The 24,743-nt window shown below is 42.8% G+C and overlaps 1 protein-coding gene across 4 annotated transcripts in view; it reads right to left on the bottom strand.

Moving 5' to 3' along the window:
- Positions 1-24,743, bottom strand: part of LOC109425583 (casein kinase I) — a gene marked incomplete at its 5' end in the record, with an annotated part of 119,480 nt that overhangs the window by 77,294 nt on the left and 17,443 nt on the right. For 2 of the 4 annotated variants that reach the window (XM_029873779.2, XM_029873796.2), the window contains 3 exon segments: positions 12,561-12,635; positions 13,096-13,266; positions 13,599-13,867. In XM_029873779.2, coding sequence (XP_029729639.2) covers positions 12,561-12,635; positions 13,096-13,266; positions 13,599-13,867 — 515 coding nt within the window. 4 annotated transcript variants of the gene reach the window in all.

The raw sequence follows: 24,743 nt of genomic DNA, 5'->3' as shown, positions 1-24,743 counted from the left end.
TTATCAGCTACTCGTGTAAAGTAAACAAGGCTTGTGTTGACTTCAAGCTCCAAGAACTGAAGGAAGATCAGTTCAAATGCCTTTTCTTCGTATGTGGACTGAAATCATCCAAGGATTCGGACATCCGAATGCGCCTTCTATCCAGAATGAACGAGACCAGCGATATGACCCTCGAGAAGATCGTCGAAGAGTGTAAGAGTCTCATCAATTTGAAGCGGGACACGGTGCTCATTGGGGGAAAACCACCCTCGTCAACTGTGGTCGCATCGAATGCCGTTCGGACGCAGCCGAATCGAAAGGAGAAACCGAACCGAGCGAAGGATCCAGCACCGAAAACGCCATGTTGGTCATGTGGCGGCATGCACTTTTCAAGCCAGTGCAACTTCAAGGATCACAAGTGCCAGGATTGCGGTAGAACGGGCCACAAGGAATGCTATGGCAGCTGTTTTTCATCCAAGCCTCGGCCAAAGCCGGGAAAAGGAAAGCAAGGAAATTGGAACAAGCATTCAACGAAAATTGTCGTCGTTAAAAATGTCACACGCAGCCGGAGATACGTCGAGACAACCATCAACGGTGTTCCGGTCAACCTCCAGCTAGATTCCGGCTCCGATATTATCATCATATGCAGACAGAACTGGGTCAAGATCGGAGCGCCCAAAACATCGCCACCGGACTGTGAAGTGCAGACAGCATCCGGTGACAAGCTGGGAATCGACGCCATGTTCCGTGCCAACATTTCGATCAGTGGCGACCAACGAGGAGGTAACTGTTACGTCTGTAGCTCTAATCTCTCTCTAAACGTTTTAGGCTCAGACCTCCTCGATGAGTTTGGGCTGTGGGACGTACCATTTTCGTCCTTTTGCAAACTGGTGGACACCAAACAAGAAGACCACCAAGTCGCCGAACTGAAGGCCAAATTCCCGACCGTTTTCACCGGCCAGTTGGGGTTATGCTCCAAAATGCAGGTGCACTTGTCGCTCAAGAAGGACGCCAGGCCGGTGTTCAAGCCAAAGCGACCGGTTTCGTACAATATGGAGGCCGTTGTGGAAGATGAACTGAAGCGACTCCAGGACAACGGTATCATCACGCCAATTACGTACGCAGATTGGGCTGCACCAATCGTGGTGGTACGTAAACCAGACCGCACTGTCCGGATATGCGCCGATTTTTCCACCGGACTCAACAACGCACTGGAGGCAAACAATTATCCACTGCCTCTTCCGGAGGATATCTTCAATCGAATGGCTAACTACACAATGTTTAGCCATATCGATTTATCCGATGCGTACCTCCAGGTCCAGGTGGATGAAGAAAGTAGGAAGCTGATCAATATCAACACTCACAAGGGCCTCTACCAGTTTAACCGGTTGTCACCCGGTATCAAGAGCGCCCCAGGAGCGTTCCAACAAATCATGGATGCGATGCTAGCCGAACTAGACTGCACGTGTCCGTACCTCGACGACGTCCTCGTTGGGGGACGCACAGAAGAAGAGCATAGGAAGAACCTGTACAAAGTGCTAGAACGCCTCCAGGAATACGGATTCACCGTGAAAATTGAAAAATGCCGTTTCTTCATGCGCCAGGTGAACTATCTGGGCCAACTTCTGGACAAGGAGGGCATCCGCCCTGATCCCGAAAAGGTGAAAGCGATAGTGAACATGCCCCCGCCAAACGACGTCCCGACGCTGCGGTCGTACTTAGGTGCGATAAATTATTACGGGAAATATATTCGGGAGATGCGACAACTTCGTCACCCGCTGGATGGACTGTTGAAGCAAGGAGTCAGTTTTGAATGGACAGATGAGTGCCAACGGTCATTCGATCGTTTCAAGGAGATTTTGCAGTCTCCACTCATCCTGACGCACTATAACCCCCGAATGGACATAGTTGTATCAGCAGACGCATCAAATGTGGGCATTGGCGCCCGCATAGCTCATCGGTTCCCAGACGGCTCCGAAAAGGCAGTGTACCATGCTTCCAGAAGCCTCACCCCTGCTGAATCCCGATACAGCCAAATCGAGAAAGAAGCACTGGGGCTGGTTTACGCGGTCACCAAATTTTATCGAATGGTCTACGGAAGACGCTTCACTGCCAACCGCCTACAAAGGTGGGCCCTAACTATGCTGTTGTACGATTTCCAAATCGAGTACATTTCTACGGATCACTTCGGACACGCAGACATTCTGTCACGACTAATAAATTCTCACATCAAGCCAGATGAGGATTTCGTGATTGCTTCCATCGAAATCGAGAAGGTTATCTGCAACATCGTCGGCCAATCTATCGAGTACCTACCAGTGTCATACAAAATGATAGCGGAGGCGACATCCGAAGACGACACCCTCCGCATGGTGAGGGATTACATCAGGAAAGGTTGGCCAAGTAAAGCAACATCCGAAGATCCAGGCGTACAACAGTTTTTCGCTCGACGGGAATCGCTGTATGAAGCCCAAAAGGTCCTGATGTACGGCGATCGAGTTGTCATTCCCAAGAAGCTCCAACAGAAGGTGCTTCATCAGCTACACAAAGGACATCCGGGGATCGATCGAATAAGATCCTTGGCGCGAACTTTTGTGTATTGGCCAAACATAGACGACCATATCACCACTTTGGTCCGAAACTGTCAGGAATGCGCAGCTGTAGCGAAGACGGACACAAAAACGAAATTGGAATCCTGGCCAGTCCCCGAGAAACCATGGCAGAGGGTTCACGTGGACTTTGCCGGACCCGTCAACGATACCTACTACCTTGTGCTAGTTGATTCACTCTCCAAATGGCCGGAGGTAGTACCAACCAAGCGCATCACATCAGAAGCCACAATAGCAATTCTTCGCAAAATCTTCAGCCGATTCGGCATGCCGGAGGTCCTAGTCTCCGACAACGGTGCCCAACTTACCAGCGACATTTTCGAACGGTTCTGCGAGTCCAACGGTATCACCCACTTGAGAACAGCGCCTTTCCACCCACAAAGCAATGGGTTGGCAGAAAGGTTCGTCGATACCTTCAAAAGAACAATGAAGAAAATTCAAGCAGGAGGGGAAGATCTAGAACAAGCCATAGATACTTTCTTACTCTGCTATCGCTCTACACCCAGCCGAAATGCACCAGGAGGAAAATCACCAGCCGAGATCCTTTTCGGTAAGCCGCTTCGAACATCGTTTGAGCTCATGAGACCACCAAGCAAGTTCTACAAGGATGTCAATTCCAAGCAAGCTAGCCAGTACAACGAGAAACATGGGGCTAAGACGAAATGCTTCGAAGTCAAGGACAAAGTGTACGCGCAAGTACACCACGGAAACGATTGGAGCTGGGTACCAGGAGAAGTAGTGGAGCGTATTGTGCAAGTCATGTACAACATTTGGCTGCCTGATCGACAACGGCTCATTCGCTGCCACTGCAACCAGTTACGAAAACGCTACGATACTAGCAGCAGCCCGCCGGAGGTTACCGGCCCTCAAGTTCCGCTCGAGATCTTGCTCGACACTTGGAGTTTGAACCCATCTAGCTCCGGTGCTGCAGTAGAAACAGTTGAACCGCCTGCGGAGCCTGAAGGACTGGACGAGTTGCAGTTGGAATTCTTGCGTAGCTTGATGGAGCCTGATCAGCAACGACGTCGACTGCGTACTCCGGTTAGGCAACCTGAGTTAGAGGAAGTTATCCAGCGAAGATCGTCCCGGCAGCGGCGCGCACCAGTTCGGTACGAGCCGTATCAGCTTTATTAAACAGGGAGGTGTTGGAACCCCTAGCGCCGACTCTGTTATCCTTCTACTGTCAAAGGCTCGGGTCTAACTGCCACGTATACCGAGACTGTCAACGTTCGTTCACCACGAGTAGAAGTACCGCAACGTGCGCGTCCAGTATATTTTAATTCGTACTTCATTTGTATATTCGCTTTAATAAAGTTATTGTTTGTTACGAGTCATAATCCTCGGCCTTATTTCCCATCGTAACAATCACAAAGCGTTTTATACTGGAAATTTGTTCCAGAAATTTTGGCTCTGGGGGGTTTAACCCTAAGAAGTTATCCATCTGGATAACAGGGCACATATATGTTTTATGTTGTGCTGTGTAAATTTCTGATGTTTCTTGTTTGTGCATTTATAAGGTTCTATATGTCACGTGACGTGTTAATACTTTGTAATAATTAATTTTCTTTTATTTTTATAACAGTGCTCATGCACATTTTGTCGCTTCTAAATTTGTTATTCTAATCGTTCTAGTGTTTGTACCTAACCTAACGCCATTCAGCGACACAGTTAGTACAAACATACACCAAATTTGTTATTCTAATGCCACGCTAAGCCCTTCGGATACTGCTAACTTGCTCCGAAGAACAGTGCTCTCCCGGTGCCACCCGTGTGCCATTTAGCACACCAGCTATTCGTCCAGCTTTTCGCGCACGACTCGGATAGTCCCCGACGGCGGATCTACCCTTCCCGACGAAGAGTTCCCCGACATTGAAACTTCTTCCGTTACCGATACTTCCCAGGCAGGTGCCAAGGTCGGTTCTGCGGTTGGAGACTGGCTTCCGGCCCACATGCGCCCTGACGACCAAGCACCGGTGCTTTTTCGCGGTTTACTCGGTCCAGTCTTCCCACGAACTCAACCCATGTTCAACGTCTGTACGTTTTCTCGTACTTGTGTTGAATGTCAAACGCCAAACGTCGGAGTACCCGTGTTTGCTGGCGTACTCCGTACCCAAGCGTACTCACGTACAAAACTAGTACAAAACGAAAATCGAACCGAGCGCAAACGGAGAATGAAACCCGAAGTGGCATTCGGATTAAAAAAGGAGTGGTGCCGAACTGTCAATCGTCGTTCGAGAAAGTTCTTTTTGGCACGATCGCTTCCCACTTCGTTTCGCGTGGTACACATGTACTGTACACAAGTTCGTACTTCCGGCGATTCCGGTTGGTGGTAGACTTCCGGATCACCGGCGCCCGACGACCTATAACCGGTACTACGCAACGGACGACTCGGTCAAGTTCCCGGCGGTGGATCAAGCCTACTCCGATCGCGACTCTTTGGTCTTCGCGCCATCTCGGCTGGAAAGCTGCCATGATCTGCGTGACCACTCGCTCTGTTCACCGCATTCCATACGCTCTCGTCCTGACATATTCTCGCTACAACGTTGTTGGCCTCAGATTTCCAGCAGCGCTCGCTAGCATGTCGCCACGTACTTCTTCAAATCGCGGACAGTCGAATATCACGTGCTCCGGTGCCTCCTCGTTGTTTGGGCATGTCGGACAGAATGAGGACTCTGCATGGCCGGATCGATACAAATACTGTCTGAAGCATCCATTACCTGACAAGAACTGTGTTAGGCAAAAGTTCACATCTCCGTGTTTTCTGGATATCCATACCGACACATCTGGGATAAGCCGGTAGGTCCACCTACCTTTCTCCGCGTTATTTCATCCAATCTTGCTGCCACTTAGCCAACGAGTCTGCTCTGATTGCCTTCCTCACGTTTGCAGTGCCTCTTTTCCGGTAACACTCTACATCCTCTGCCAGGGTTATGTGTATGGGAACCATCCCGGCGATAATGCAGACTGCTTCCGACGATATCCTCCTGTACGCGCTCGCCAAACGAATAGCCATGAGCCGGAACGTACTCGAAAATTTCGTTCGATTCCGCTTCAGCTTCAACGCTGTAGCCCAGGCCGGAACTCCGTATCTAAATAACGAAGAGGATTCTCCCGCCAGAAGACGTCTGCTGCTGCTGCTCGGTCCACCGATGTTCGGTATAATCCTGGATACCAGCATTAACAACTTTCGCTGCCTTCTCACATGCATAATCAACGTGGCAGTTGAAATTCAACCGGTCATCTACCATCACGCCCAGGTGTTTTAATGCACGCTTTGACGGGATAACCTGTCCGCCGCCGACGCTAATTTCGGCCCGTTGAACTGCTTTACAGTTGCTGACTAGCACTACCTCTGTCTTATGGTGAGCCAACCGCAGCTTTACTTCACCCATCCAGGCCTCGATGGAACCGATCGTCTCCGCCGTCAGTATCTCTACTATCGAAAGGACGACGTCATCTGCGAAACCGACGCTCTAGACTCCTTCGGGTAGTTCAAGTCTTAACACTCCGTCATAAATAATGTTCCACAACGTTGGGCCCGAGTATGGAGCCCTGTGGCACACCCGCCACGACTCTAACCGATCTCTGAACCTGGTTTGTCTAGTAGACCAAGACTCGATTCTGGAAGTAGCTTTTCAGAACCTTGCACAGATAGTCAGGGACCTCCATGTTGTGCAGTGCTGTGGTAATGGCTTCTCAGCTGGCGACATTGAATGCGTTCTTCACGTCTATTGCTACCACGGCGCAGTAACGATTAGGTACCTCTTCTCTTCTGCTTTGAGGCTTTCTCCGCATCGCAATGACTGTCCGGATTGCATCCACAATAGACTTCCCTTTCCGAAACCCGAACTGCCTATTAGACAGTCCGCTCTCGTTTTCCGTGCACTTCATCAGCCTGTTCAGGATGATTTTCTCCAGGAGTTTGCCAAGCGTATCCATCAGGCATATCGGTCGATATGCCTGCTGGGTCTCCTGGCGACTTGTCAGGTTTTGGCAGCAACACCAGCTTCTGGATCTTCCAAATGTCTGGGAAGTAGTTATCCACCTGACATTGCTGCATCGTTATCCTGAACATGTCCGGAGACGCTTCAATCACCGCTTTCAATGCCATGTTGGGGATACCATCCGAACCGGGGGCTTTCTTCACTTTGAGTCCTTTGGCTACTGTAAGGAGTTCCTCGTTAGACACCCGGTTTGCGCCGGCAGCTACTTCCACTCCGTCGACGTACGGCGTAGGTGACCATGTAGTTAAACCGTGCTTCGGAAAGAGGCCGTTCACAATTACCTCCAGCTTGTCAGGGCACATTTCAGCTGGTGTCGTTGGGCCCTTGATCTTCGCGATAAGCTTGTCCTCAGGGATTGGCGTCTGCTTCTCTATGCAGTTCCTTGAAGCAATTGGCCTAGCTCAGAGCAATCTCCTGCTTGAAAGCGGTCCTGGCCTCGCGGAAAATCACCTTGCGTTCCTCTCTGCTCGCTGCAGATCTTGCTCTTTGAAGTCGTCTTCTAGCTTTAAGGCAGGCAGTACGTAAGGTGCTGAGCGTTTCATTCCCCCAGTATGCTGGACGCCGGCGGTTATTTGACTCGAGTTTGCTGGGCATAGTAACATCACATGCCCTCGCTACTGCTTCCGTTAGTTCCACAGCGGTCATAGCGGGAGTATCGCTGTCTGTCCGAAGTGCCTCGTCAAAAAGCTCCTTGTCGAACTGCTTCATTTTCCATTTCCTTTCGCAGGTCCCCCGGGTGCTTGGCAGAGCGGAGATCCGCCGACCGACGCTGTAGTGGATGGACTGATGGTCACTGTGCGTGTATTCTTCGCTTACTCTCCAGTTCATGTTGTTCATCAGCGACGGGCTGCAGAATGTCACGTAAATAATGGATTCTCGTCCGTCCTTACGGAATGTACTCACAGAGTGACAGAGCCTTCGTTGCACACTTTCACATTCAGCTTCGCTAAGGCTTCCAGCAGACAGTAACCCCTTGCGTTGGTCAGCCTACTTCCCCACACCACCGCCCAAGCTTTGAAGTCCCCGCCAATAACAACCGGCGCACGTCCTATAAGCTTAGAGTAAGGTGGGGCAAAAGTTCGACCTTAGTTGAAAATTCAACCTATTTAAAAAAATTGAAGCAGATAAAAATAAATAAATACCGTGTGGTTATTCTACCATCCATGAGCTAAAATTTTACTGAACAAAGTTACGCCAAATGTGTTTTCAATTTTGAGTTACAACACTTTTTGTATGTGTGTGTTTTATTCGAACTCTTGCCCCACCACTGGGGCAAAAGTTCGAATCTAGTGTTTGTGGAATTTCGCTAACCGTAGCACACTGTTTTGGCACTTTGGTAATAGGAATACATGAAACCACTTAATATTTGATGTTAGAACTGCAATACACTTTAAAATTCGATTTGGATTTTACCCAAATCAGGGTTAAATTTACTACACCAAAAATTAGTAGTTTTCCGCCAAATTCAGATAAAACAACATTTTTTTCAACTTTAATCGAATTTTCTCACTAATTCCATCACTCTTAGAGATAATATGTACATTTTGCAGAATTTTAGGTTTATACCTAAAGTTGCCACATGACTCGAACTTTTGCCCCACAATTCGAACTTTTGCCCCACTATGTATAAAATACGATTTCCAAATCTTTTTTGCAAAAAGTTATACATGCTAGAGCATCTTCAAAATATACCTAGCTACGCCCCAAAATAAAATATCGAATTCGATTTCATTAAAGTTTCATTCCATGCGTTGGAAGGGCCATCGCATGTTACAATTTTTTGATCAAAAACCAACATTTTGTCATAACTTCTCGAAATATTGATCAATTTTCATAATTTTTGGAGTGAAAGACTCTTTTTCAAAAAGGGTTCGAACAACCTTGACACCCGAAAGAAATAATTTGAATTGAGCTCAAAAACTTCAAAAGAAACTCTTGCCCCACTCGAACTTTTGCCCCACTTTACTCTATCAGTTAATAGATCCAACATCCGATTGTATCGCTCAGGGGTCCACCTTGGGGGCGCATAGCAGCTGCACACAAAGACACCGTTGATCTTGACGATAACAAATCCTTCGTGATCGCTATCCACTACTTCTTAAATGGGAAACCCGCCTGTAAATTGGATTGCCGCTATCCTTGCTTTATCCGCTGGGATTGGAGTTCGTTGTCCATTTGGATTTGTAATGTTCTATTTTATGTTTCATATAAGTGCCCTAATGGATTCTGTCACATTCGCCCGAAAACCATTCGCCCGAATGACAAACGCCCGAATGACAAACGCCCGAATAGACCAATCGCCCGAATAACCATTCACCCGAAAAGACCATTCGCCCGAAAGACCATTTACCCGAAAGTCATGCGCCAATTCCATGCAATTTCTTAGGACAAGTTTTTTTTTTTTGGTTTGCCATGATGAAAGTTTAAGGACAGGCCCATGGTGTACTTAGTATCCGACCAATCGCAAGAACAACTAGACTAGCGCCAATAATAATCATATCAGCTTAGTTTGAAAGAACGGCCTATGTTTTGAAGAAGGCCTAATTGCTTGTGAAAATATTACATAATAGGTCATTAATTGTTACAGCATTGCTGATCGAAAGGATAAAGACAATACTTCAGCACAGAGTAGTCAACAATTTAAAGTTAATAGTTCACGACTGATCTACTCGGAATAACTACGTTTCGTTTAAATGAACAATAATTGATAAAAATTGGAACGTGTGAGCTAATTCAGCATTCTTATTTGAGCAAGCTGTTCTTTTGAAATCATGTTTGGAATCCAGAAGTTATAAAAACGTAAAACGTCAAGGTTCCCCATAACAGTATAACTTAACAGAACAGCCCATGATTGAAAGAAGGGCACATTTCTGGTAACAAATGACATAAAATAGAATTTAATTTCCTTGAAGGTGAAACGAGAAAGAAAAGCCTATTAACAAAAGAAGGGACAATTCCAATCAATGTTTCCACTGCTATATTGACGAAAATGTTTGTAACAGTATAAGTCTTAAATCAGACTGTGTTCAAAGAAAGCGAAAACCTCTGATGAAAATGGTTGCAGTAACTTTTAGTTGATAATGGCGTTCAGCCATACGCGTGGACGACGCCTAAACTGATTTCAGAAAAGTGTTCTAGATTATTATGGTTCTCGGGTGAATGGTCTTTCGGGCGAATGGTCTTTTCGGACGAATGACTTTCGGGCGTTTGTTACATTCGGGTGTTTGTCATTCGGGCATTTGGAATTAGGGCGAATGGTTTTCGGGCGAATGTGATAGAACCGCCCTAATGTGAGGCCCGGTAGGGTTCGGATGTATTTTTTGTTATATTGATGCCCAACGTAACGCTCCTCAAAGGCGTCTCTCAAGAACTCCGACTGGGGATTCTGCAGTAATTCCTCCAAGGATTCCTTCACAAATTTCACCACGGATTGCTTCAGTAATTCATCCAAGGATTCCTTTAGGAAATCCTTCAAGGATTGATTCAGAAATTCATCTTAGAGTTTCTTCAAAAATTTTTTCTATGATTCCTTCAGGATTTTGTTTCCAATGGTTTCTTAAAGCATTCCTACACATGGACTCCGTTTTTTTTTTCTATTATCCTTTATGAATTCGTTGAAGTGTTCTTCCGGGAATTACTCCACAAATTCTACCAGAAATTGCTTCAAAAGTTTACTCCGAAATTTTTTAAAAGATGCTTACAAAAATTCTTTCAATGATTTGTACAGTAAATCTTTTAAGCATTCCATAAAGAATTTCTTAAACAAATATTATAAAAATCCATCAGATATTTATTCAAGGATTTTGTTGAAAACTCCTCCAAAGATTTATTCCTGGGGTTGCTACAGGAATTTCTCCAAAGATTTTTCAAGGAGTTCTTCCGAAGTTTTTTTTTTGATAATTTCTCGTGGGACTGCTCCAGTAGCTCCTTCAAATGTTCCTGCAGGAATTTCTTCAAGGACACCCTATAATGTTTCCATCGGGAATCCATCCAAGGATTCCTTCAGACATTTCTCCAAGGATTTCTAGCGATAATTTAGCAGAAAAGTTTACGGAGCAATTCCAGATTACCTGCTAAGATTCCTTTAAGAAATTTTCTTAAAATAATATTCAAGAATTTACTCAAGGATTCCAAAATTTCTCACAAAATTTCATCCACAATTTTTCTTCCCGATTCCTACTGGCATTTTTTCAAGATTCCAGGATTCCTGAAATTTGATCGACATTCCTTTCAGTATTTTCACGGAGACCCTGAAGAATTTTTACCAGAATTTTCCAGGTATTGTTCTCAGAATCCCTCGTGGAATTTCTTCCGGGGTTTCTCCATCCAGCATTCTTTCTAAGAAATTTTCGAGAGATTTTTCCTACCATTTACCATGAAATTTCTACAGAAATTTCTAACTTCAAATATGCCAGAATATTCCTCAGGGCTTATGGCGAAATTTCTCGAAGAGTTTCTCCCGAGATTCCTCTTGAATGATTTTCCGCGATTCCTACTTCAGGGATTTTTTTCCCAGGATTTCTTCAAGAAATTCTACGGGAGCTTTAACAGATATTTTTCCACAGCGGGTTTTCAAAATTGATACTCGAGTTCCTCACGAAATTTGTGTAGAAATTGTTTTCTTCTAGAGTGATTCTTGGAACTGCAATAACTTCTAGAATATCAAATTAAATCTTGGTGAAGTCTCGCGAAGAACTTTATGCAGAAACCGCAAGAGGAACTTCCGAATAAGTCCCGAGAGAAAAACAGGGACATCTAGGAAAACTTCTGGGAGCAATTATGAGGGGAAATATGAAAGTCTTTAAGAGAAACCCAAGAGACAACCCGGAACATTTCATGGAAGACAACCTTGGTGAAATTTCTACAAAATTCTTGCGAAAATCTCGTGAGAAAATGCTGGAAATCTATCCCGAAAAAGTCTGGAAGTAATACAGGGCAAATCTGAGGAAGCAATCCCTGCTTCTGATACTGCTGCAGAAATCTTGAGAGAACATCTGGTATAAATCCCAGAAACAACTCTCAGAAAGCCAAGAACGAACTTTAGCAGCAAATATGGGGGAAACCCCTGAGTAATGGAATCCTGGGAGAATTTCCCGTACAAATCCAGAAAGAAACCTCCTGGAAAAATCCCAAGATAAATCCAAGGAAGTACTTCGGAAGATACTGCGTGAAGTATTCTATAAGTATATTGAATAGATGTTCATGTACATAAATCAAATCTCTGAGGGTACTTGAGACTTTACTATATCCATTGGAACAGTCGGGATTTTATCTGCACCAGTCGATGTTATTGAAAATTGAAAATTGTTAAAACTTAAACACAGTTTTGGTTTGGTTTGTAGATACAGTACAACATTGTATGCAAGCTCCCATTGGATCACGTTGGGCATTATTGGAAATGTCATGTTGTACGTCATTGAACCGTCAATGCCGGATTGTTGTTGTTTTGATGTAATCTGGTCGTCGCGATTGCCTCACGATAAGTACGTAATATTTTAACAAAAATATTACATCGTTATGTCCAGATTTCCTTTAAACTACAAGAGGTAACATTACTGCATCACCAATGGCAGCCTCTGGAGTATTTTTTTTTTGCAAAAAGTTCAACTTGTTTAAGTGGGATTCAAACCCACAACTCCGTAAAGCTAGTCCGGCGCTTTAACCAACTAAGCCACAGAACAATCAAACGCAATTTGCCTTCAAATGCTTCAAGTTTTACACCTTTTTCATACGACCAACGAATTCACAAGCAGGATATTTAAAATGAGGTCACCGTAGATTAACTTTGCATAAATTTTACGTTTCGAGCCGACATTAGCTGCATTTTTATCTAGCCTAGCTTAATATTTTTACCTACAATGCACACTGAATGATTACGATGCCAGATCTAGCAATACCAATAAACTACGCCAGTAAATTTGTAACAAGGAAATCAAACCGTATGATTCCTATCTACCATCGCCATTACCTTTGCCGATTTCGTTTTGGCAATGTGGGACGGTGGCGCATTACGCAGCTGCCGAATGGTGAAGAAATTCGAGGGCTGTTTTGTTGTTGGAAGTGGATTCGGAATAGTAGAAAGCAAAACATGGGTTAGTATTACTTGGGAGACGGATAAATAGAACATATTAAGGTCGGGAAGATTTCAGCGGAACGTTTTTACTCGGAATTCGTTGATTATAGTAATTTAGGATAACTCTAATTTATAACAGGAAATACTATGCCTAATTTAGTCTTGAGTGAAACCAGGTTGCAACCGGCGGAGCTTGTCAGGAAATATATACAAAAGGGGCTCGTCAGATTTCTTCATTTGCTTCAAGATTGCTTCCAATTCTTCTTTTTCTTCGCGCGCGCTACGAACTAGTCACAGTTTGGAGTCCCGAATCAGTTGCTTCTCCCGTCGCAGCAAGGGCTAGTAGTGGAGAGAGACGCTTGAAACCAAGGGTAGCCGCAAGAAAATCAGAAAAACATGGATTGAAAAGGGAAGGATGCACAATACTCACCATCGTTTTGCCGGTCCAATCGAATTCGCCGTCGTCTACATAACCCTTAAAATAGAACAAATCTTGAAATAATCTCCGTAAGTGGTCGTAATCAGGTGTTTCAAAAAAGTCTAGCCGCCGCACGTAGCGCAGGTATTTCGCAAATTCCTCCGGGTGTCCTTCGCACAGCACCTGTGATAACGGGGGGAAAAGGTGAGAAGGAAGAGGTAAATATATAAAAACTCGCAATTAGGAAACAATACAAGGTAAAACAAGCGGAAATCGATCAAATACTGTTAAGAGAATTTTTCAATAATAAATAAACAATATCGAGTAACATTTTGATGACCAATCAGTCTTGTAGAGGTTTTAAGAACCGTAATAAAACCTTATATATTTAATTATGTTTTTATGATGGTTCTAAGAACATCTTATTGCCAGTTTGAATAAAAAATGTTTCTTTGTTATGTGTTAGGCTAGAAAGTTAAAACGCATCGAAAAGCATAGATAGCTAATACACTCACATCGATCGGTGTCGCCCGCTTCGTGTCACCAATTTTTTGGTATCGCTCTTTGAGTGTGTCCGCTTTCAGACCTTGCCATGGCAGTGAACCTCTTAGGAAATACATGAACATGTGCCCGAGCGCCTCCAGGTCGTCACGCCGGGACTGCTCCTTGCCCATGTGGGTGTTGATCGACATGTACCGCGCCGTGCCCGTCAGCGACTTATGCTCTCGATATGGTATGTGTTTATTCGTATCTAAGTCAATATACTCTTTGGCGAGACCAAAATCTGGAAGGGAGAAATGGAGGATCATTAGTAATGGTAGATTGAAATACAAATTTCTATCCCAAACGGAAATACAACTTTCGAATACAATATACTGTATTGTAACACTGCAGTTACATTAACGGCTATGGTTATGACTATCCAAATTTGTTCCAATTGTTGGTTTGAAGTCGTAATAACATTCTTCATTTGGATCACAAGTCATCTTATGATTGAATATTATACAACTACGACATAATATATGGTAAGTAAATTGTGTACTACAAACAAAAATAATGATTTATGATGCATGAGGAATTAAGAGATTTAAGGCAGTAAAGTGATGTTATATTGATCAAATGTTGAAAACAAACCATCAATTCAATTGTTTTACTATGGTTGGAACATATAAATATGATACAGTGTATGGTTGATACTTTCAAATCAATCATTAAAAGGGGAATTTTCAGCATTTTATATTTTTTGAAGATTATTTCAGAATTCAAGAGTTTGTATTGTTGCCATTACAAATCCGTAAACGTTGTTCAATTAAAAATTCTATTTCAATAGAAACGATAGAATCCCCAGCAACATACCGACAAAGGATTAAACAAATAATTTCCCATCTCGACCGCTTTTTTCCCATCGCGCTTCATTAGGATTCAATTGCGCCAGATAATCATCACAACAAACGCCACTTCAGTCAAAATGTGTACACAAAAAAAAAACAGCAAACAGCAACGCAAAACAAATCTCGGACCGGAGGCAGATTCGCGTGTGCACAACTCGACCGACGAGCGGCAGCCACAGTTTATTTCGCTTTAATTATCCGTTTAGTAATAAACAAATCGTTTACCGTTGCGCTGCCCTGCCTTCGGTCCGCCGCAGTCTGGTCCTTCTGGTGCGGTGCGGTCGGTGTAGAATCAGTGTTCTTCTCTATATAGGTTTTGTGTGTCAGAATCGTACCTAGGTACCTAGCTAGGCAGAAGAACACGGCGTTCTAAAAATAGAGCGTTGTTGAGACGCAAATGAGCGCGCTTGAACAAATCAAACCGGCAAAGGAAGGGAGCGTAGTCTATTTTTGGCTGTATCTTGGTTTACATCTCTCTTCGATCGAAGATAACATATTGAATGGAATGCCGTATGGCGAATGCCGTTTTTGTTCATATGGTACTATGAACTTTCACCTAAACTCTTTAAAGCTTCAAATGCAGTAGTGAGCTGCAGTACACTGAAGTTTTTTTTACGACGGTAATGGTACCGCGTAAAAAACCTCGTTATTAAGAAAAAACCGCGAAAAAAGTCAAGTCATGGTAGACGTGGACCTGACTATTTCACGCTGTTTTTTTTTGCAAAACCGCGTAAAAAAACTTCAGTATATAGCTGCACCAAGTACTAAGATCTGAATGCCAGCCGGAGAACTATGATTCCTTCAATTAGTTAAGAAAAAGGCAAACGTAGATCAAAAATATACATATGAAAGTCCGTCTTAAACGTATTTTCATTAAAATCGAGTTTATATTTAACTTGTTGGCCAAAAAATAAAAATTGTTGATATGTTTGTCAATTTCATTGCCCCTTCAAACAATCTGCTGTATGACTTTGTTTCAACTATTTCTCTTTTTCTCGATTGCTTCATCATAGTAGATTATAAATCTGGCCTAGAATCTCTTAAAAAAATGCATTTAAAAAAACTGGAATCAATTTTTAAATTGGGACATAAACCTCCATACATCAATAAACGCCTAAAAATATGCAATGCCCTTGTAATTTATTCTACTTTGTTCAAAATTTGTTTATAAAACATTCAGAAACAACTAAAAAAGAGAATTCACCATGAATAGCATGTAATCATATGTTGGTGTACCGGTAAAATATATTTTTACAAAGATAATGATTTTTAATAGCTAAAATCATTGTATTTTTCAGTCAGTACTCAACATACTCATTTCTGTAAGATTAATTTAGTGAAAAAACCCATATTTTGTCATAATAATTCAATCTAATATGTTCCACAAGGCTTCTTTCATCATGTTCATACAACTAAGATTTCAAGCTGTGTTGATATTTTAGAACTTGATGTGTTTTTCAGGGCACAATCAAAGTTACCCCAACATGAAAATGTGATTCTCGCGCATATGAAAAATTAAAAGTCACCCAATATATTTAAAGTTATCGGATCTTTCAATTGCAATTGATAACTGATACCCCAGTACTTGTTTTAAGAATATAAAGCTAGAAAAAATACTGTTAGATGGAAAAATATTAAGAAAATTTGCTGAAAAACTATCAAAGTTACCCCGTTTTACGGTACAGTTTTATTTTTGTAAATTTCAGACACTTTAGGCTGATACAAATTTAATTTTGACTTTTTGTCTCCCACCCCCTTCAAAAATGTTTGGCTAGAATTAGCATTTTGAGGGGGCACATATTTATCAAAATATCGGGCTTTGGTAAACATTCTTTAACAAATCCGATGAGTTTTTAATATTTTTCAAATTAAATGCTTTATTATTTTTATCCCACCCCCCCTCGACCAGCCAAAGAGTGGTGGGACAAAAAGAGAAATAAATATTTGTAACGGCCTTATTGAATCCATGTAACAATTTCTAAGCAATTGATTCGGGCTGTTCGGACTCGTTTGGAAGTTGACCATCAATGTTAACTTCATTTCCCGATCAGCCTAGATAGCTAGTGCCGGTAGCGGTTGTCTCAATTGGCTAAGAATAACACTACGGATCGCCTGATCCAGTGGTAAGAGTCCACTAAACAGGTGACCCCTAATTCATGGTGTTATGCGGCTTTTTCTTACCGTGCTAAGGAATGAATGGTTAGGGGGTCTAATAAAAACCTAACCACAAACGGAGCCTGTGGAGTACTAGCGCGCCAGTAGCAGTTGACCTTATGTTTCTCCGAGATAATCTGCTATCCTTCTTAAGCCTCAACTGCGAGGCTCAATAAGGGCGGGATTATTAGTATGTTGTTTATTAGCTTTAATTATAACCTATATGGCTCTTCGCATTGTGCGTTCTTCACAGTATCCTCTGTGTATGTTCGTCTCTGGCGTTCTTCAATCGAAACCGAATTATTTTCGCTGCTCTTTTTTCTTGTGTTGTGATTGTAAGAGTTTGATCGTGCCTAGTTTGGGTAGTGGCTATGGTTATAACAGCTCAGATCAATCTTTAGCATAAAAGAACAGCTTTAGTCCAAGATTCTTACTTTCGTAGGGGGGATTTCTATGTAGATGTAATGCTTTAATTAACACCTATATGGTTCCGTATTTTGCGTTTGACCCGATGTTTGCTACTTTCAGTAAAATTGAAATGACAATCTCGCGTGTCATGCCTCGAGCCCCAAAATGTTTTGATAAAACTGCTTGTTTGCAGCCTTGCTATTCCCAAATCTTGGTGGGATTATACTGTCAAGTTTATTTCATAAGTGGATAATGCATCGTATGAAGATCAATTTGACCTCTTTCTTCTGAAATGATTAGAACGCTTTGTCGAGCATCACACCCATGATGTTTTTCTGGCAAACATGCCTCTCCATGGGAACCAACATGTTTACCAAAATGGAATGTCCACTGTGATTTGTTTACACAATGTTGTTTACGATATCGGAAAAGCATTCATTCAAAAACAATTTTGTTTGTTTGTTTTCTTGGATTTCCAGGATACTTTTGAACACGTATTTATTGTTCACTATCTTCGTCATGGACGCACAGATTGTTTGATTAAACTGGGTTCCTTATTCTATTCTTAAACTCTAATTTAGACATATTAAAATCAAAATCTGCACTAACTACATTAAAAGCTTTCAAACACGCACAAAAAGGACTATTTTGACCATAGTTGGTTCTATGAAGCGGGATTGCAAGAAGCGTTGAGCTACGGAATCGTCGCGGTGGAACATTTAAGGGAATTTCACCAAGAAGTGTTGGACAATCGATGTTACCATTGAGGAGATCAAAGACGAACAAACGTTGAAGTTTAACTCTCCTCGCCGCCAAAGATTCTAAATTAATGAGCTGGCAACGGTCTGGATAACTTGGAAGGTTAGTTGGATCCGACCATGGAAGCTGCCGCAACGCAAATCGCAAGAATCTACGTTGTAGACGCTCAATCCTTAACGTTTGCGTTAAATGGAACGGTGTCCAAACTGGTGCAGCATACTCTAAAATGCTCCGAACTAGTGCGCAGAACAGTGTTTTCAATGCGTAGACGTCAGTGAAATCCGAAGCATGCCGGTGAATAAAACCTAACGCTGACCACGCTTTGCCAATAACTGTAGAAATGTGCTCGTTGAACCGGACTTTCGAGTCGATTAAAACTCCGAGATCGTTAATAGACTGAACACGCGCTACTGGAGTCGATCCGATGAAGTACTGATTGATGACCGAAGTGTTGCGGCGAGTGAAAGATATAACCTTGCATTTGCTTTCATTGATAAGCATCCCGTTGTCACCGCACCACACAAATAGCGTGTTCAAATCTTCTTGCAATGCCACGCAGTCTAACGATGAAGTGATGGCACGATACAATTTCAAATCGTCAGCGAAGGACAGCTTACCGCATGCAAGCAGCTGGTATAGGTCGTTCACAAAAATGATGAATAGCAAGGGTCCTAAAACGCTGCCTTGAGGTACTCCAGAGGAGATGCCGAAGTTGCAGGACCGCGCCGAGTTAACTGAAACACATGCTGAACGGTCCGAGAGATAAGAATATAGCCACTTTGTCGCCCAGTGTGGAAATCCAAGGTGGGTCATCTTTTCTACGATTGTAAAATGAGGCACCGTGTCGAAAGCCTTCGCAAAATCAATGTAGATTGAATCGACCTGGCGATATGATTCCATCTCGCGTGATAGTTCAGTGACGTAACACATCAAGTTTGTTGTGGTCGAGCGATTCCGTACGAATCCATGCTGGCATTCGGATAGGACCGGCAAGGTGGCAGTGTACAGTGCATTGTGGACCAGTTTCTCAAGAACTTTGCTCAAGCAGCATAACAGTGTGACTCCACGATAATTTTCGACGCGATTGAAGCTCCCAGATTTGTGAATTGGCACTATAACACCACTTTTCCACGCGGACGGGAATGTCGTTTGTGCGAGCGAGCGGTTAAATATATCCGTAATTGGGACCGCAAGAGCAACAGCGCAATTCTTGAACAGCACAGGAGGAAGACCGTCGGCTCCTGGTCCTTTTTCGGCGTCAAGATCTTCGAGAGCCCTGATCACTTCCTCCACAGACAGCTGCATGGTTGGAAGGCGGATATCAAACACCGGCATGTTCGCAAATCTATCACGACGTGGCACTGGTGATGCGCGAGTAAAAACGCTTTCGAAGAAGACGGCAAAGAGATTGGCTGCCTCAGTGTTAGTGTGCGCTTTAACTCCCTTGTATTCCACATTAGCCGGTATTCTATTGTCGGAACGCTGCCGTTTAATGAAGCTCCAGAAGGAGGAAGGATCATGTTTCACCCGGGACTGGATGCTAGACACGTAACTATCGTATGAAGAGCGCAAAAGAGAACTGTACCTATTCTCCACGTCGCGGAGGAAGCTTCTGTCATCAGTGGACTTCGAGGAGAAAAAGCGAGTGCGAGCCTTCCGTAGAACGTTGCGAAGATTACGAAGTTCGGGAGTCCACCACGGCTTGTTGTGAACGGAACGAGTTATGTGTCGAGAGCGTGGAACGCAGTCACCGAGGATCTCGTGAAGCTTGTCATAGAAAGTCATGAGCGCTTCGTCTACCGAACTGTCCATGTGGATCTCCCATCTGGCAAGAGATAACGATGCATTCAGCGCAGCAAAGTCGCAACGCTGGAAGTTGAAGCTGGCATCCGCGGTTACGTCCTCGATTACTGCAGGTAGATCGTTGTTGGCGCTAAGTAGAACAACGAACGGCTGGTGATAGCTGTCAACATCCATGAGTGGAACAGGCGATTGGACGAGCTCAAAATAATCAGATAGACTAACAAACACTAAGTCCAAAAGGTGACCATCAACGTTGACTATGTTGTTGATTTGCTGCAGGCCAGAAGCGAAAACCGTTTCAACAAGTGTCAATTCTTGCTCGGACGAAGCGTTCGAGGGGACATAACCATTGATATCTTCATCTAGCTGCCAGTTGAGGTTAGGAAGGTTATAGTCACCTAGCGACATGATAATATCCGTCCCTGACATGGTATCAACAATTTGCTGTATTGCGGATGAATGAGCGGCGTACAGGTCCGGATTGGACCTCGGTGGAATATAAACAGCAACCACATAAAGCGAGAAGCCACGCAACCTTATGCGCACACCAACTTGTTCAACATGTTCATGTCCAGACCACGAAACAGTTTCACATTGCAAATTATTTTTAACAGCGATGAGAACTCCGCCTCCTCTAAGGAACTGACTAGAAAGAATGCTCCTGTCGCAGCGAAAAATAGAGTAGTCCGATGTGAGCTCAGAGTTGCCGATGTCTGGTCTGAGCCAAGTCTCTGTTAGTACGATGATGTCGTAATCGCAGCTTGATAAAGCCAAGCGTAGTCGTGAAGTTTTAGTGCGCAGCCCTCTGACGTTTTGGTAGTAGATGGACAACGTTAGCGGATCAGTCCCAGCACTAGATGGAGATGGTTCACAGGCGATAAAAGCATCATTGAAGGTGATAGCAGCACCGTCGCGCCGGGAGCCGTTGTCGACTTGTCTTGTAGGTGTCCGAGCGTTTCTGCGATTGCCGACTGAACTGCAAGCGGATGGAACCTCAGGGAGTGGACCGTTACTAATTTGATTGTACTTGCCTAGGTGCAGAGATCGGAAGACCTCTAATCCGTTTCCAAACACAGGGCCAGGGTGACTTGGATGGCAGCTTACAACGGCGGTGTGGTGAGGAGCGGTAGAAACGGGCGCGACTGTGTAGGAGGTACTAGAGGCTTCCTCAGTGCTTCGTTGTGTGCGCCCTAGGTACGGAGGTGGTAACGGCTGATGAGCAGCGGGATCACTCGAGATTTCGATATTGCCAAAAATCGCACTATCCACTCGCCCATAAGGGATAGGGGTTATGGCAACTGAGCTGCAAGCGGATGGAACTTCAGGGAATGGACTGTTACTACTTTACCTTTCGATTCCATATTGGAAGCCGCATGGATAGTCCTATTTATCTTTTAATGATTTCCAATTGGATTTATCATATTCTCAAAAACCAACATCTCTTCTCGGCAGTACGTTAAGCAGCGATTAGGAAATTGAGTGTTTGTGTATGCCCCCATGACTTGACTTTTGAGGAATCTCGTAGCAGAAACGCAATTGAGATAACTCAATGTGGTTTTCCTACTTATGATTTTGTCCATCACAAGCCTCAGGCTGCTTCATTTGTATGTATATCTTAGCTGAGAATCCGACTGTGGAACTTTGAATCATTTGATATGTAACTACCCAGTTTTTACGCAACTGCGTTTCCGAGTACTCGGTAAACACTTGATTAAGTGAAACTGACCTAAGAAGCCTGAAACTTCAGAATGTTCTGTTGTTCTGAACCCGTTGTGGCAAGTAGCTATAGGCTTACTTTACGCTTTATGCGTTTTTTACAGTGCCCTTTTCAGGGCGCTGTTTGAACCCGTTGTGGTACGCTTTATGCGATTATGTCGACCCTATTCCCTTACCTTCCCTTTCCCTATCCCATCCCTTATTCCTCCCTTCGCTCTCCCTCAGGTAAATGATGAATAGGCTCGTATTCACGGCGATTGCACAAATTTCCCAAATGGAGGAGAACGTGCCTCTGGAGCCGACCTACTGATACCTAATACCTGATATGAAAAATTAAAAGTCACCCAATATATTTAAAGTTATCGGATCTTTCAATTGCAATTGACAACTGATACCCCAGTACTTGTTTTAAAAATATAAAGCTAGGAAAAATACTGTTAGATGGAAAAATATTAAGAAAATTTGCTGAAAAACTACCAAAGTTACCCCGTTTCACGGTACAGTTTTATTTTTTTGTAAATTTCACACACTTTATAGAATCCATGTAACAATTTCTAAGCAATTGAGGAATATATCCAGAATCTAGCATCGGTCACGTCCTTACGGTCATCGAGCAAGTGAAGGAATGTTAACCGTTGTTTGGCCAGCGAAAAACACTGAGATCAAGTTTTTATACAAAACAATGTACGCGATTTTCGGTGGGTTAGTAGCAATATCGGTATTAATCATCCTGAAATTGCTTAAGCATACACAGGGTGTCTAAGGAGTGAATTGGAAAGTAGTTGAAAATGTTCAGGATGCTCTATCTTGAAGCTGGGTTGGTCTTTTCATTTCGGTTCTTCTATGAAATCTTCACATTATAGTCAAGTTTAGAACAGCTTGCAAAAATTTGGAAATTGTTTAGTATTATTGAAAATATGATTAAATGAACACGCCTCATAAAATAAAAATCTGCACAAAATGCAATTAGGGTATGTGTTCCATCATTAATCTCACGCTCCCATATTCATCCTATTCGAAAACAAGCGATTACGGCACCGATTGATTCCGTTCTTTTTGTTTTCATGGGTGCTCACTTCTAACAAAAAATACAAAAATAAGAAACAAAACAAACAGCGCTTGAATCCTTTGTTTTTCGTAGGATGAAAATGGGAGCCACATGCTTAAGAAGGGAACCAATACCCTATGTTAAGATTTTTCAACATTTCAAAAATCTGTAGCGAATAAAATTTGTAGGTACGAGAAAAAATCTGGAAAATAGTGATGCTTGTTAACAGTTATGTTCACATAACATATCATTCAACACAGACTATCAAAATTCATATTTTTGATAGAAAAATCTCCTATATGTACAAAATGGTCCACTCGAAAAAAAGGCCTCTTTTTTGGTCAAACTTTGAAGTCCTGCTTTTAATATCTTAAAAGGTTTTTATTCTTAATCACTTAACCTAATTTACAGCTCTATTGTGCACTGGGGCACTACGTGAGCAATTTCAATTGACAGCTGCACTTACATTTGGTACAGCACCTAGATTCTATTCTACTTTATCGAACTGGTTGCCTTTCTGCTGCTTTCACTTTTTCTACTTTATACCTAGTAGAATGATGAGCACAAGTATGACGATGGATGCCCGTTGTTCCTTTCCAGTCCGATTGAGGGTCCATTATGAGTAGCAGTACGCCGATGTCCAGGTATCCGGGTCCGTTTGAACCATGGGGCTCAGAAGAGGGTCAGTGTCAGTTGCTCTCGGGGGAAAAGCAACTGACGAAAAATCACAAGTGCCGGGGCTGGGAATCAAACCCATGACCATCCGCATATGAAGCGAACGTGTGACCAACTACGCCACGGGCCCCGGCTATCTTAAAAGGTTATAAAATTCTATTTTTGCTCTAACTTACTCGTCCATAAATTAAAAAACATACCCTGTTTAAAAAAAAATCGAATTTTTCATTTTATGTATTTTTTATTTGCGTAAACATGATTTGGAGGAGCATAGAAAAAAGGGTTTCCTCAAAAATGGCCTTTTTTCATTATTAAGAATTGCGCTTAAATGCAGTGGAGATTTTTCTTGAAAAAAATAATTTGCCTATATCATGAGGATTCTGGAGCTTATTATATTTGCACAAAAAAGTAAACAATTTCCGAACATTATCGAATTTTTTTCGCAATTTCAATTTTTTAGAAGGTGTGCAAAAATTTAAAAACATGCGTTCAGTAATCTAGGTTAAAAACCCAGTTAAAAGAACATTTTCAGAAAATCATAAAAGCCATTTATTTTTTCAAGGATTTATACAGTATCTCTAAAAATAAAATTACTTAAAAGTTGTATCAAACTATTTTTGAGGCAATTGTAAACATTTTCAACTACTTTACGAAACACTCCTTACTCATAGGACGAAATAAAATTTCCTGAGCTTTCTTTGATGGAAAAGCCAGTATGTTCTACACAAAAACGCAATGAAATGATGAAACTTGAAAGAAGATCCGAAATTAAAAATAAGGATCTTCGATGGAAAATCAACTACTTCAACAATGTCAACGATAACTACACTGCACTACAACATTTGCTTTCTGTTTAATGTTTAATATTATTAATCACAATTAAAATGATATAAAACCTAACGTCGATTCGACCCAAGGGGGTGGACAGCTTTGCTCAGAGCAAGCTTTTGTTGATCGAGCAACTGGGAGTTGCTCCCTGTTGCTCCCATTTGCTCAAATATTTTCCGCTGATCCAAGTAGTCGTAGACTACTAAACTTGCCAAACATTCGACCCGTCAAAGTTCGTTGAATCGGAAGTCTAAGACCTGAATCCTGAGCCATAAATTTTAAGATGACGGGATTTATGAGTAAGAAACGTGAGCTCTACGGCATTCTTCAAACTCAAAATGACCAAGAGCTACGTATCAGTAGGTCGGCTCCAGACTCTGGAGTCCAGAGGCATGTTCTCCTCCTACGTACAAAGTCAGTTTTTGCGGCGCCCAGCTTTTCCCGGGCTCACAGAAACATGCACGAAACTGTTGTGAAAACTCGTTGGTTTAGCTTGTGGTTTAGCGGTCGGTCGTCGTCGAACCGTTTCGTAAGCCTCGGAGTGTGGGTTCGAATTCCCCGCTCCAGTCGGTGAAAACTTTTATTCAAATGAAAAATTCTTTGCAGAATCACTGGGCGTTTCGTGTGATGTCCGTTGTTCCATGTCATGATCTTTTAGTCTGTGGCAACTTCTGGTTGAAGTCGCTGTAGTATCTTTCTTTTTAACTCCTAGCTAGTTACAATTTGGGTTCTGCATATTATAGACACTTTTTTCTCACACTCGTAGGTGAATTTCGGTGTACAATTTCTTAGAAGAATAAATCCCCAGAAAGAAAATCTTCTTTTCTTTGTGCCAGAATTGCCCCACAGGATTGCTGAATTCATTATATTTTATGTAC

Source organism: Aedes albopictus, chromosome 3, assembly GCF_035046485.1.
Source record: "Aedes albopictus strain Foshan chromosome 3, AalbF5, whole genome shotgun sequence".
NCBI lineage: Eukaryota > Metazoa > Arthropoda > Insecta > Diptera > Culicidae > Aedes > Aedes albopictus.
The sequence above is the reverse complement of the archived record's forward strand: the minus strand, read 5'-3'. Positions and strand labels throughout refer to the sequence as shown.